At 50.7% G+C, this 13,417-nt stretch overlaps 1 protein-coding gene and 1 long non-coding RNA gene across 3 annotated transcripts in view; one reads left to right on the forward strand and one right to left on the reverse strand.

Moving 5' to 3' along the window:
* The window catches only part of LOC141983413 (uncharacterized), a 44,337-nt gene extending 43,647 nt beyond the window's left edge, over positions 1–690 (reverse strand). The window contains exon 1 of the mRNA XM_074946530.1: positions 298–690. Coding sequence (XP_074802631.1) covers positions 298–321 — 24 coding nt within the window. The 5' untranslated portion in view covers positions 322–690. The remainder of the gene's footprint in view (positions 1–297) is intronic.
* Positions 290–12,028, forward strand: LOC141983428 (uncharacterized). Of its 2 annotated transcripts, none has more exons than XR_012638367.1 (3): positions 290–662; positions 911–1,508; positions 9,609–12,028. It is a non-coding gene; the product is annotated as an uncharacterized LOC141983428 (long non-coding RNA). The 2 variants fall into 2 exon arrangements; XR_012638366.1 differs by having other exon boundaries at positions 380–662; positions 1,386–1,508; positions 9,609–12,021.
* Positions 12,029–13,417: the final 1,389 nt, after the last annotated feature.

The following is a 13,417-nucleotide window of genomic DNA, read 5'->3' on the forward strand; positions in this document are numbered from 1 at the left end:
AAATCGAGTTCTTTCCCCCCCTATAGGCTAGGGAGGAAGACATTGTTCCTGTTACTTGTTTGGTTAAAACCCTTGGGAGAGGGCTCAGATGCCGTGGACAGGAGCCCTATCTGTAGCTAGCCGGCCAGTCTGCGTGTGCCTCAGGGTCCGACGCTCCGGGCACTCCGGACCTGTCCGCACGCATCCCTGGTGCACCTGGTGCAGAGGGGAACGGCCCCGGCTGCCAGTAAGCGCTGCGCATCGCCCCCCACCCGCCTCCGCGGCCACACCGGGGAAGTTGATTGTAAAATGCCCTACCTGAGCCGAGGCCCCTCCGGGCATTGTCCTGGTGCCCCGCGGGCGGGCCGCGGGCGGCGAAAGGCTTGGCTGGCAGACGGCAAAGCGGCCAGGGCTGCTCAGCCGCAGACAGCCGCGCACCGGCTCCAGCGGGGGGTTTCCACCTTCCTCCGCCCCGCTCGGCGGCTCCGCTCCCCAGGGCAGCCGCAGCCGGGCTCAGGCGCGCACCGGCTGGAACTGGAGCAGGGGGCGGGGGCGAGAGGCGGGTGCGGACGGAGACAAAGGCTGGCGAGCGGGGAGAGGACGGAGCCGGAGCCGGAGCCGGGCGATGTGCGGAGCGCGGAACCCGGGATGTCTCCGGATCTGCCCGCACCAGCCGCGCACAGGTCTGGACACAAAGCGGCGCGGCGGGGCGAGCTCCGGGCATGCGGCCATGGCACAGAGCCCGGGTCACTGCAATGCCTCGGCCGGGGGGGGGGGGCGCCGGATCATCGAGCCCAAGAGCGCCAGGCGGCCCCAGCCTGCTAAACCGGATCGCCAGGCGGCCCCAGCCGTGCTAAACCGGATCCTCGGGGATCCGGATCTTCCGTGATAAACCCCTCAAATTCACCCCTAAAAATCCGTGTTTTTCCAGGTTTAAAGTGAACGTGAGTTTCCCTAGCCACAGATGTCCATATCCAGGTATCCCTGCTGGACACAATGTGTTCCTGATGCCCAGGAGAACCCCACTGATGGGAGCCTCCGGTATCCGGCTCCTGTATGACCCGAACCACCGGCCTCCTTGGGCTGACAGCGACTGGGCCGGAGCGGTCAGAATCTGAGGACAAAGGATGGAAAGCTCTCTGCCGGTTCTCCCGGTTCTCCCGGGTTTTGGTTATCCATCCGGGCCCAGGTCCAGCAGATAAACGGGGCTCCGCTGTACATTCAAAGCACCTTCAAAAATCGACCCCAGGAGGGGGAGGTTGCACTCACAAGGGGACACTGGTGCTGTCAGTAAAAAATAGTGACTCGTTAACACGGGCTTTTATTTTTTCACACAATGTAAAAACTCAAGATTCTCTGTAAAAATGCAAATTCCACCTTTTTCCCCATGGCAAACGGATTTCTAGGCTCCCCGATGAGCACCCTGTTTACCCTCTTCTGGGGTAGCCTGGATCTTCGGCCTGCCGCACCAGGACAGCGATGAAGCTGGGCTCCTGCCAACAGACTTCTGGGCCCCACACTACTCTCAGGTAAACCCCAAAGCGTTCCCAGGCCCTGGCACCCCTCCATTAAGCCAAGCCAGGCCTCTCTCTCCTGGTAGGACTGAGGGCTGGGGCTCTCAAGCTCAGTAGGAGGCATGAGCCCCAAAGCCCTGTGTGCATGCAATGGGAACGTCAGGCCTCCCCAGCTGCAGCAGAAAGCAGCCCCTGGGCCCCAAAATGGTCTGTGTGTGTCAGTAGCTGGAGTTCAGTGTCATGTCGTTGGGGTGTCCGTCAGAGAGAGGTGTGTCCTGAGCATGGGGCTAGGAGCTAAGCCAGCTCCTGGTCCTGGCTCTGCAACACAATGCTCTGCGGCCTTGGGCACATCACTTAAGCTCTGTGTGCCTCACTTCCTCCCCCTGAGAAACGGAACTAATTCCGCCTGCCTCTCAGCTCAGGGGGATGCCAGGAGGGTTAACTATGGCTTGTGAAGCCCAGTATAAGGCTGTGTAGGGGAGTATCTTGGGGGGCATAGAGCCACCATAATATTTCTTACATGCCCCCATCTTAGCAGAGAACATAGCCAAGAAAACAGGGGGTGGCACAGGCATCCCTATGTTATGCTGATCCCTGGCTACTGGAAAGGCCCCTTGGGGCCATGGCTAGCTGATATAAAACAGCCCCAGGAGCAAGCGTCCAAAGCACAGCTCAGGATCCGGGTCATTAATATTTATTTATAGGCATATCCATGGCATTCATCTCTGTAGTATCTGAGCGGTTACTGTTGGCAAAACACTTTGAGAATAAAGTGCTAAATATTATATCAGTGACATCAGCTTATATGGACTGTACAACATCAGCTTATATGGACCATGTGGCATCAGTTTGGACGAACTGTGTGATAAGCATTGGCGAAGCTGTGTTTCTCTCCCCAGGAAATAGCAAGCCGGGCTTCATTCGTCACAAGATGGGAACCACAAGATGATTTTAAAGACCTCACACGCTTATTTGTGATTGGAGAGGAAGCCTGGTCCAGTGGTTAGTGCTCTGCCATGGGTTCAGTGCCCTACACTGCCATGGACAGCCTGCACATCTTGAACAAGTTATTTGGGGTCTGCCCCAAAGCCCTTTAAAGTTAATCAGAAGATTCCCACTGACTTCACTGGGCTTTGGATACGGCCCTGGCCCGCTTGTCGACATAGGATTGGGAGGAGTTAAACCGGTTTGAAAATACTTGCGTACACACGATGCAATTCATTATAGTCCACTAACTCTGGATTTATCAAGGACACAGGAGCCCTCTTTCAAAGAGAACTACGTTTGCTGCAAATTGAGTTAGTTTAGGCAATTGCTCACGTGCATGCAATGTTGCAGCGTATTACTTTGGCAGTCCTCCAACTACTATCCCACACTGCTTTGCAGGCAACCATTAATGACCTGTCTGTTTACCTGTGTGCCCTCCGCTGCTCTGGGGTCACATTGACCAGATGTCCTGTCCCCCATTTAAAATCTGGCGTGGGGCCAGACTTTGCCCCCTTGGTCCTGGGTTTGAGTATATCCGCCTTGCTGTGATGTTACTCCAGAAGCCTCTACAGCATGCCTTGAGCAGCTGCTTGGAACCATGCTGAGACCCTGAATCTCATCACATCTGTGGAGAGGCGTCGGTACAGGAAGCTCTTTTTGTGGCCATTGCTAAGCAGATGACTGTGAGGGGCCAGAACCAGGACACCAATCAGTGCCGGATAAAAAGCAAACAGTTCATTCGGACTTACATTAAAACCAGGGGTGCTGGTCGTAGTAATGTGACCTGTCCATTTTTTGAGGAGCTGGAGAAGATTTTCATAGAATCATAGAAATGCTGGGCTGGAAGGGACCTTGAGAAGTCATCAAGTCCAGCCCCTTGTGCAGAGGCAGAACCAAATAAACCCCTAGACCATCCCTGACAGGTGTTTGTCCAACCTGTTCTTAAAAACCTCCTGTGATGGGGATTCCACAACCTCCCTTGGAGCCAAGATCTCTTTGGGACTCAGGACCCTGACACCGGCCACAGAGAAGGTGAGCCCGATTCCTGCCATGAGACTGATTCCTGCCAGCAACTAAGCCCCGTTCCTGGACAGAAACCCAACCCCTGCAGGCAGGCCTGAGTTCCTCATCTGTACAATTCTAATAGCCCGTCCTGACCTTCCCAGGGGCTGTGAGGATAAATACATTACAGAGCTTGAGGTGTTCAGGTGTTGGGGCCAGGTGAGTACCCGGAGAGAGCATGTGATTCAGAAGTGTCGGCCGCAGAGCCCTCAGCAGTGGGAGAGGCTAGTGAGATTGTCCAGCAACAGAAGAACACAGTGTGCGGTCTTCAGACACAACGTCTGTCTGAAGGGGCCAGGGAGGAGGGTGTTGGTGGTGAAATCCAAAGCTGGGAATCAGGAGAGCTTGGCTTCATTCCTAGCTCTGTAATTGACTCACTGTCTGACCTTGGGCAGATGAGCTAGGCCAAACCTTTCAAACCTGGGTGCTGAATGGTATGGAACTGGATTATATTTTATTGATTTCAGGGGGAGTTGCTGGGTACTCGGCCTGTCTGCAAATGAGGCTACTTATTTAAGTGCTTTAATATGGATACAGGGGTCTACTTTAGCTACCCAAGTCAGAATATTTTGGCCTTAGTTGCTTGGTGCCTCAGTTTCCCTTTCTGTAAAATGGTATGCTACTTCCTCTACTATATCATACCTCTTCCTCTACTTGAGCCAGCATGCTAACAAGAGCCATGTGTCTACTACTGCATAGGCGGCAGCTCAGACTAGCCACTGGTGTCCGAGACCCCCGGGGTCCGAGCCTGGGTGGCCGCCATCCATGCCGCCAAGTCCACACTGCTCTTTTCAGCACACTACACTGAGCAGAGCCCCCATGAGTCTGTCTCTCCAGGCCGGGAGGCACGCTCCCAGCTGCAGTATAGACATACCCAGTCTGAGCGGGTGCGACTAGAGGGGCCCTCTGATGCTTTCATGGACACCTGGGCCTTTTACAAGGACTGAGAGGGCTCAGGCTAGGAGAGGAATCACAGGAAGGGGGCTGGCTGCCCGACCCCTCCTGTAGAAGGCCTGGAGCCAGCGTCCGCAGACAGGATACCAGTGGAGCTAGCCTGGGGGCTGAGCGCTCTATACTGGGGCAGGGAGAAGACTCAAAGGTAGCCCAGAAAGGGATTAAGAACAGGGCCCAGAGGGCAGACTGAAGAAAAGCCCATGAAGGGCAGAAGAACCCTTTGTGTGCTGGGACTTTTCAGTTGGACGTGTTTGTTTGTGGCTTGGCCAGAAGGCTAAGCCACATCTCCAGCACTGACCCCGTGTGTGGAGTTTGAGGGCCTGAGGAAGATGGCAACTGAGGCACGGTGCCCCAGAGCGGCCAGTGGCCACAAGGGGGTGCACAGGAGGCGGCCCCAACCTGTTACAGAGCAGGAGACATTCCAAGCAGTTTGTTTCCCAGGCCAACATAATTTCCCCATGACACTTGTGTCCTCGTGCCATAATAAAGCACGGCACGATGTCCCGCTGGGATGGAGAAATGCAAAGGGGCAACTGCCCTGCGACCTCAGGGGACCAACCAACACGTTTTAAGGTGGATGGTAACGTGCATTTTGCCCGAACAAAGGCTGTGGTAGCAAGGATCTCCCTTAAATGCAGAGCGCCGAGGGACCCAGTTAGCTAATGGCGGGGTTTTGTGATGTGGAGATTTGGTAACTGGACTGCAGCTTAACTCACATAGGCCACTGCTCCCCTGAGGGCGCCTCTCCGCCTATCCCTCCTCGCCTCGGACAGGTACAGAGCAGTAGGGGATGCGCTTCGCAGCAGGGTGAGCAGCTCCCCCACCACAAAGCACCTCCCTTTTCCCGTTGGGGGGCTGAGATGGGCCTTAAGTTAGCCCCACCCCCTCGCCACAGAGCCCTGCCCCCTGCTCCTCCTCTTCTCCCCAAGGCCCCACCCCCTGGCCAGGGTGCTCAAGAGCAGCCCCTGGCCCATGTTCCTATCCCTCCTGGCATGCCGTCCAGGGCAGATGGAGAGTCCAGGGCTCCCCACAGCAGTCCAGGGCTCCTTACCATGGCCCGGCTCCGGCTTCCAGCCTAGCCAGGGGGAGGATCCTTGGGGAGAAGAAGAGGAGCAGAGAGCCTGGCAACAGTTCCGGCACTGGTGCCCCCACTCTTCTACACAGGTTCCAAAGCTCCCGCAGTTAATCTGCCACCGCCTCCTACAACTTCCTCCATTGTCAGGACGCCCGGCCATGATGTTTAAATGTTACCCCATGGACTCCAAACCTGCCTTGTCCTCTGGGGGTGCAAGGTCCTGGGGCTAGAATGACCCTTGAGGATCAGAGAATTGGCAGTGCAGACATCCTGGGGGAATTAAAAACTTGGGGCACTGCTCCAGTACTGACTGATACAAGAGGGGCACCCCTGCCTCAGGAATACCGTTCTCTGCAGTATCTGGCTTCTCCCTGGGGGTCTCCCAGCCAAGCGCTGACCTAACCTAGATGGCAAAATCACACCAGGTCACAGTTCACGCTGGTGTGGTTTAATGAAACGTTCCAGCTGCCCGGTTTACCGCAATCCCCGTGCCTTCCCACAGCAGTTTGTTAACAGGGAGCCACATTGCAGCCACAGAACTGATCAGGCCCCAAGGGAAGGCAGGGGTTGCTTGCTGTCTTGGTGGTGAAGCACCTGGACCTCTATGATGTGGCTGTTACACTGAGAAACCCCATCATATTTCTCAGACATCCCTAAAATTGCTTTTAAGCATGAAACGCCTCTCCTCCGGCTAAATTAAATAGAGCTGTCAATATATTGTTTCAGAAGGGTGGAGGATGTACCCCGGGGGGCACTATTTTAGATTTGATTCTGACTCACAGGGAGGAACCAGTTGGGAATCTGAAGGCGGAAGGCAGCTTGGGTGAAAGTGGCCACGAAATAACAGAGTTCGTTATTCTAATGGCAGGAAGGGAGTGAGAACAGCAGAACAAAGGCACTGGGCTTCAGAAAAGCGGACTTCAGTAAACTCAGGGAATTGGTAGGTAAGGAGGTCCCATAGGAAGAAAATCTAAGGGGAAAAGGAGTTCAGGAGAGCTGGCAGTTTGTAAAAGAGACAATATTAAAGGCACAATGGCAAACTATCCTGATGTGAAGGAAAGACAGGAAGAATAATACGAGACCAATATGGCTACCACAGGAGATCTTTAATAACCTGAAAATCAAACAGGAATTGTACAAAAAGAGGAAACATGGACAAATTGCTAAGAATGACTACAAACAGACAGCACACGCATGCTGGGACAAAATCAGAACAGATAAGGCACAAAATGAGTTACAACTAGCAAGGGACATAAAAGGCAGGACAAAGAGGTTCTATAAATAGATTAGAAGTAAGACAAGGACAAAGGAACGTACAAGTCCATTACTTAATGGGGAAGAAGAGCTAATGACACAGAAGGAGAGTTTATCAGATGGCACAGAAGGCTGAAGGGTTTAATACCTTTTTGCTTCGGTCTTCACTAAAAAGGGTAATTGTGACCAGATGTTTAACACGATTAATATTAATAATCGGGGGAAGGAAAATAGGCCAGAATAGGAAAAAACAGGTTAAAGAATATTTAAATAAGTGCGATTTATTCAAGTTGGCAGAGCTTGATTCAATGCACCCTAGGGTACTTAAGGAACTAGGTGAAGCCATCTCTGAACCATTGGTGATTGTCTCTAAGAACTCCTGGGGGATGGGTGAGGTTCAGAGGACTGGAGAAGGGCAAACAGAGTACCTATGTTTAAAGAGGGGGAAAAGGAGGATCGGGGAATTATAGACAGTCAGCCTTACTTTGATCTCTGGCAAGATACTGGAACAAACGATTAAACAATTTGTAAGCACCTAGAGGAAAATAAGGTGAGATCCAATCTAATTTTTTCTTGGTTCATCTTCCTTTCATCAGTTAAAGGTTCTCCTCCCTAACCCTTTCCTGTGCTTCCTTAATATGGATGCATGGGCCAGATCCTCAACTGGTGTAAATTGTCAGAGTCCTATTGACTACAATGGAGCTACACTGGTTTTCAGCAGCTGAGGATCTGCCCCCAGATATTGGTGGATGATTATCATGTCCCCCTTTGTCATCCCCTAGATTTAGTTCTTGAGGGCATTTGTTCCCTCCCATCTACTTTGGAGTGTGGACCAGGCCTTAGCCTCATGAAATCTATCACTTTGTGAGCACCTTCACCCAAGTTGCCTTCCACCTTCAGATTTGCAAGCAGTTCCTTCCTGCTAGTCAGCATCAAGTTTAAAATGGCTGCCCCACCACCACCTCCGGTTACTGTCTCCACCGTCTGAAAGAAGAAGTTGTTCCCAACACATTCCAAGAACTTACTGGAGATATTGTGTTTTGCTGTTTTGCCTTTCCAACAGACGTCTGGGTAGTTAAAGTCCCCCATCACTCCAAGGTCTTTCTTGTGTTTTGGGTATTTCTGTTATTAGTTCTGGAAATCCACCTCCTCCTCTTGATTTGGTGATCAGTAGTAGACCCCTACCAGGCCACTGCCCCTGTTAACATTTTCCCTTTTAATTGTGATGCGAAAGCAGCCACTCAAAATGTTTCTGAATACCCCCTGCTAGATGGTAGATATTTCTGAGAGTGACTAAAGCCACACTAAAAAGGGAATGCTACTATCCTGCCCACAAAGAAATCCGACCTGGACAAAACACGCTGCTGGAGTTGTTGGGACAAAGCTATTGCAGCACCAGAGTCCACAATTTAATCAGATGCAGTGGATAACTGTCTGAACTACGTTCTCCATGGTCCAGTGAGCCTACTGAGAGAGTCACAGTGGAGATTCCAGCACAAACCTTCCCTCTGCTCTTGTATCCCCACTCAGTACTTCTGAAAATTCAGGCCTGTAGTTTCTCTGAGACTCACTTTTCCCATATGTAAAATGATTTTTACCCATTCGTGTGCTAAGACTCTACAGGGCTAGAAACAACTGGTTCCCGAGCAACTGCTGCAGACATGCCACCACCAACAGCTCTGCTATGACAGAGGAATATTTGCTCCTTTGCCTTCCTGGCTTCTGGCTCTGACCCGTGGCTCTGGTTCCTGGCTTCTGATTCCAGCTCTGACCCTTGACTCTGGCCCTAACCACTGGGCCTGACTGTGGCTCCATCCCCTAGGCCTGACTGCCCACTCCCTGGCCTAATGCAGACCTGCTGCTGTTACAAAGAGCTACATGCCATCCTCGACAGAGACCCCAGCACCATCCCCAAGAGCACCGTGGATACTTCAGAGGAGCCTGAGTCACAGGCCCCTGCCTCGAACAGTGAGGAGGAGAAGGTGGGAGCAAGAAGAGGAGTATGGGGGACAGGCAACTGGGGGATCCAGCTCTGCAGCAAGCCAGGACCTGTTTTTTACTCCACCGCAGTCCACCCAGTCCCATCAGTCGAGCACAGGCAAACCTGATGCAGGGGAAGGAACCTTGGGTACATGTGCACTTTACTTTGAAATTACAAGGCTGGCCCCCCAGAGTAGCAGCACTCATATTTTGATTTATTCATTTTTACTCTAGAGTTAGTGGGGGCCATGCGGAGCAGTTTGTGTATGTGCACTAAGATGTCCCATGAACCCTCTGTAGAGATCTAAGTGACTCTTCCATGGAGGTACTCTGCAATCCTCTGCAGAAGGTTTCTGGGGAGGGCTGCCTTATTTCTTCTGCTGCAGCAGGACACTGTCCCATACCACTCAGCGATTATTCCAGCAGGCAATATTGCAGCACTCAGACTAGCAGTATATGGGCCCAGGCGGCATGGGGATGCCAGCAGCCACTGAGCTCTGTCTGCCTCTTACCCTCAGGAGTGAGATATCAGCTAAAATTACTGTGGAAAACAGTGCCAGTATTCAGTGCTGCTGCCCTATACAACTAGAACCATGCAACCAAGCTGTTCCCACCTCATTTCCCCAACCCCGACAGACCATATTCACCATGGTTGTGACTGGTGCTGTGCACAAGCAATCCCAAGCAGAAGTGAGAATGTGCTTACAACTTTTGGAGAGCAAGGGGAATGAGTTCCGCCTCTTAAGTTTTGATTTCCATTGTGAATATAATGACCACGGTATCTCTGTGTGTTTTCTCTACAGCTGCTACCACTGCAGCCTTCAGGGTCTCTTCCTACTCACCCATGAATGTCTACGCCAGATAAGGAGGAGAAAGAAGAGGGCTCAGGATGACAAGTTGCAAGAGATCCAGCAAGCCAGTGCTGCATAAGAGAACAAACACAGGGCCTGGAGGGTCACTCTTGCAGACAGCCTGGAGAAGGATAGAGGGGAGAGGGAAAAAGTGCAGGAGAAGGAGAGGGACGTGCAGTAGGACATGCCTGCGTTTCTCAGACAGCAAACAGAGATGCTGCAGACTCTCGTGGACTTGCAGGTTCAACAATCCCACCTTCCTCTGCAGCTCACCTTCCTCTGCAGCCCACAGAGAATTCAATATCGGGACCTCCCTTGGCCTGCCCCTGAACATTCCACATGGCATCAGGGGTCAGTGCTTAGACAAGACAATCACAGCTTCACATACACTGACCTGCGAAAGCCACAGTTGGTGTATGTGTACCTGAAATGGAAATGACTGTTCTTTCCCCTTCATAAGTTCTGTTTGCTAAATTTATTAAGGTTTATAAAATTTGAAATGGTTTTCTTTTGAATGTTACAGAATAACATTTTATATTTTTGAACATAATTGATCTTTATTGGTTCACAACATATGCTGGCTGATACAGATCAGTTCTGAAAGTGACCAATTCCCAGTTACTGCACTGTGTCACACAACTCATAACATCATTCACAAACAAAATTAATAGGTTCATTGATAATGCAATATTCCTACATATACAGCAATCAGCACAAGATTCAGACTAGGCTGCAAAAGAGCAAGGCCAGGTAAAGCACACTGCAGCAACACACATTACTCTGGCTTGCTATTAAAATGGTCTTTCAAAGCCTCCCTGAGATGTATAGCTCCACGTTGAGCTCTTCTAATAGCCCTTGTATCTGATTGTTCAAATTCAGCAGACAGCCGCTCCACCTTTACCATCCACCTGGTGGAAACTTTCCCCCCTTTGCTTCACACATATTATGCAGGACACCGTGGGCAGCTATAACCATTGGGATATTTTTCTCCCTGAGGTCCAATCTGGTAAATAAACTACTCCAGCGACCCTTCAAATGACCAAAGGCTCATTCTACTGTCATTCCACCAAAGCCATCAAGCATTGCAAAATCTTTCAAAAAGACCCTGTGCTGGATGGTGGCGAGTTCTCCAGTGAGATACCTACCCATGGTGCACTTCACTCTGCATCAGTACAAGTGCTCTTGGTGACTGCAAGCACCGCCAGCGCTGGCCTTAGGCATGGGTGAATGGGGTGCAAGCCCGGGCACTGTTACAAATGGGGCGCCTCCGGAGCAGGGGTGCCCCTCCCCCTGCTGGCATCTGCAACCCCATGGCTCCTGCCCCCTGTCTTGGAGCTGCCCGTGGCCAGCTGCTCCCAGGAGCTTCCTGTCTGCTGTAAAGGGGCGGGGAGGGGCTCTGATGTCAGGCTGCCTCCGCCCCCCCCAACCCATGTACTCTGTCTCCACAGAGCGGGGGCGGGTGTGTGTGTGAGGACAGGGCTCACCAAGAGGGGGACGGAGCTGCTGGGGACTATTGCTGTACCTGAAGGAGCTTTCCTTCAGACTCCTGAGTGCAGCTCTCTTCAAGGGGCAGCACGCGGTCTCTCACACACTCCCCCAGCTCACACATGCCGGCAGCTCACAAACACTGTCTCTTTCACACTCATCGCCCCCCAACACATACTTATATTGTTGTTGGTACTTGTTGGTACTTCCTGCAATACACATGTAGTCTCTACAATTTTATTCTTTCAAAGTGCTGTTATTTTAGTTTTTTGACTGGTCTGTGCATTTCATAATTTTATTTCTCTCTTATGCTTGCATTGAATTCTTTGAGTAGTGAGTTCTAAAATGCCTAACCTGTCCTCGTTGGAGTAATTATAATTATTACTGTTATTATCATTTTGTGCTTTGTCATTCATTATTTAAAGTGGTACAAGCAAATAATAGTATCCTCCTAGAATGCACCTTTAGCTTGTACTCATTTAGTAATGCCAGTTTAAAAAACATTAGCTAAACACATAACTTTAGACACTGGGCAGATGAAGGTGGCTTATGTTCAAATTATATTTTTAGTTATATCTGTAAAATAACTTAAAATTTGCATGAAAATAAATGCAGTTCCAGCTCTGATACCAATAGCAATGATGGAGTCCAATGTTAGTGAGTCACATACATGATTGTGATCAGTAAACATAGATGCCGAAATAATTAGAAAAATTAATTCCCTTTCTTAATAAAAGAGAAAAAAACCCTTACTGACACATGTTGAAATTATGTTTTAAGTGAACAACAATTGACTAGAACAGAGGAGATAATGGCAGTAACACAGTGTTTCTGTTAGAGAAGGTAAGCAGATTTTATTTATTTTTATTTATCTCCACTAAAGATAGTGAACTGACACCTCAAGGCTTGGGATGGGGAATATCTTGCTGTATTATCTCCTGATTGTTCTAAATTTACATATAAACTTTAAACGTGGCTTTAATTGGCATTTGTACTGTATATATTTTTTCTTTCTTTATATAACAATTAGAGAAAGTGCTCCTGTCAGCTAATCCCTAAATTATTATCTGAAAAAACCCTAGAGTTTTCAGGTGCCTAAGTAGTCCCTGGAATCATGAATAAAGATTCCTCCCACCCCCCAAAATCTGAACCAGTGCCCTGGGTGAGCCAGGAGTGGCCAGAGGGCTGCAGGAGGACCGTGGGCTCTGACAAGATGCAGTCACCGTGCGACAGTGCGAAGCCTGCCTTGAGCCACATGCCCGATCATCAGGCACCACAAGCCAAGGTGCAGAAGGGTGGCAATACACCATGTGCCAGGCCACCCTTACTTCTGCACTGCTGCTGGCAGTGGAGTTGCCTTCAGAGCTGGGTGCCCGGCCAGCACCCGCCAGTATCAGGCCGCCCTGCCAGTGCTTAATTTGAGCCACGGCTCAGCTCTGGCATCTCTTTCAATACAAATTAAACAATGCGGGAGGCAGCAGGGCCCAGTGATGGGGGGGAGGGAAGCCCAGGGAGCCCGTGGGGGCCAGGAGTGATGGGGGGATGCCAATATACAAGTTTGCCCAGGGTGCCATTTTCCCTAAGGCCGGCCCTGAGCACTGCCAACACAAGCAGCCAGGTATGCACACGCACAAGCGATGTACTAACTGCTGTGGCCATATGCCGACGTAACATAGGGCGACGTAACTCTAGGGTAGACATGTCCGAAGTGGCTGAAGGGTCAATGATCAGAGGCAAGAACTAGATTATGGAAAACAGCTTCTGCACAGTGATGTGTCAAAGCCCGTCAGAGGGTGGCTCAAGGGGTGGCTAGAGTGGGGAAAGGGAACATGCGTCACTTCAGAGAACACAGCATTGCGACCAAAGCAACTGATTGCACCTGCTAATGAAATGCCACTGTTAGATAAGCCTAATGTTCTGACATAAACCAAGCTGAAGCAATGGCCTTCCTAGTCTGTCCCCTCTGGGCCCCAGATGGGAGGTGGGCTGACTCTTGCCAAATACTCTTTACACGCTATTGTTCTTTTGGGCTATACTCATCTTGAGAGAAGGAGCAGGTGCATCCAAGTGAGTGTCTGAGTTTTTTAATAAAGAGCATAAGGAAACTGTGAGGATTTAGATGAAACCGATTAGACTCTGAAGTTCTTACAAAGCAGAAGAAGGGGAGGAGCTGCATCACCATTGCTCTAGTTTTTTGGCAAGAGACAGATGTCTGAAAGGAACAGGTGCATGTGACTGATACGGAGGCAGCTTCATAACAGAGGCAGCTTTCTCTA

Source organism: Natator depressus, chromosome 2 (assembly GCF_965152275.1).
Source record: "Natator depressus isolate rNatDep1 chromosome 2, rNatDep2.hap1, whole genome shotgun sequence".
Taxonomy (NCBI): domain Eukaryota; kingdom Metazoa; phylum Chordata; order Testudines; family Cheloniidae; genus Natator; species Natator depressus.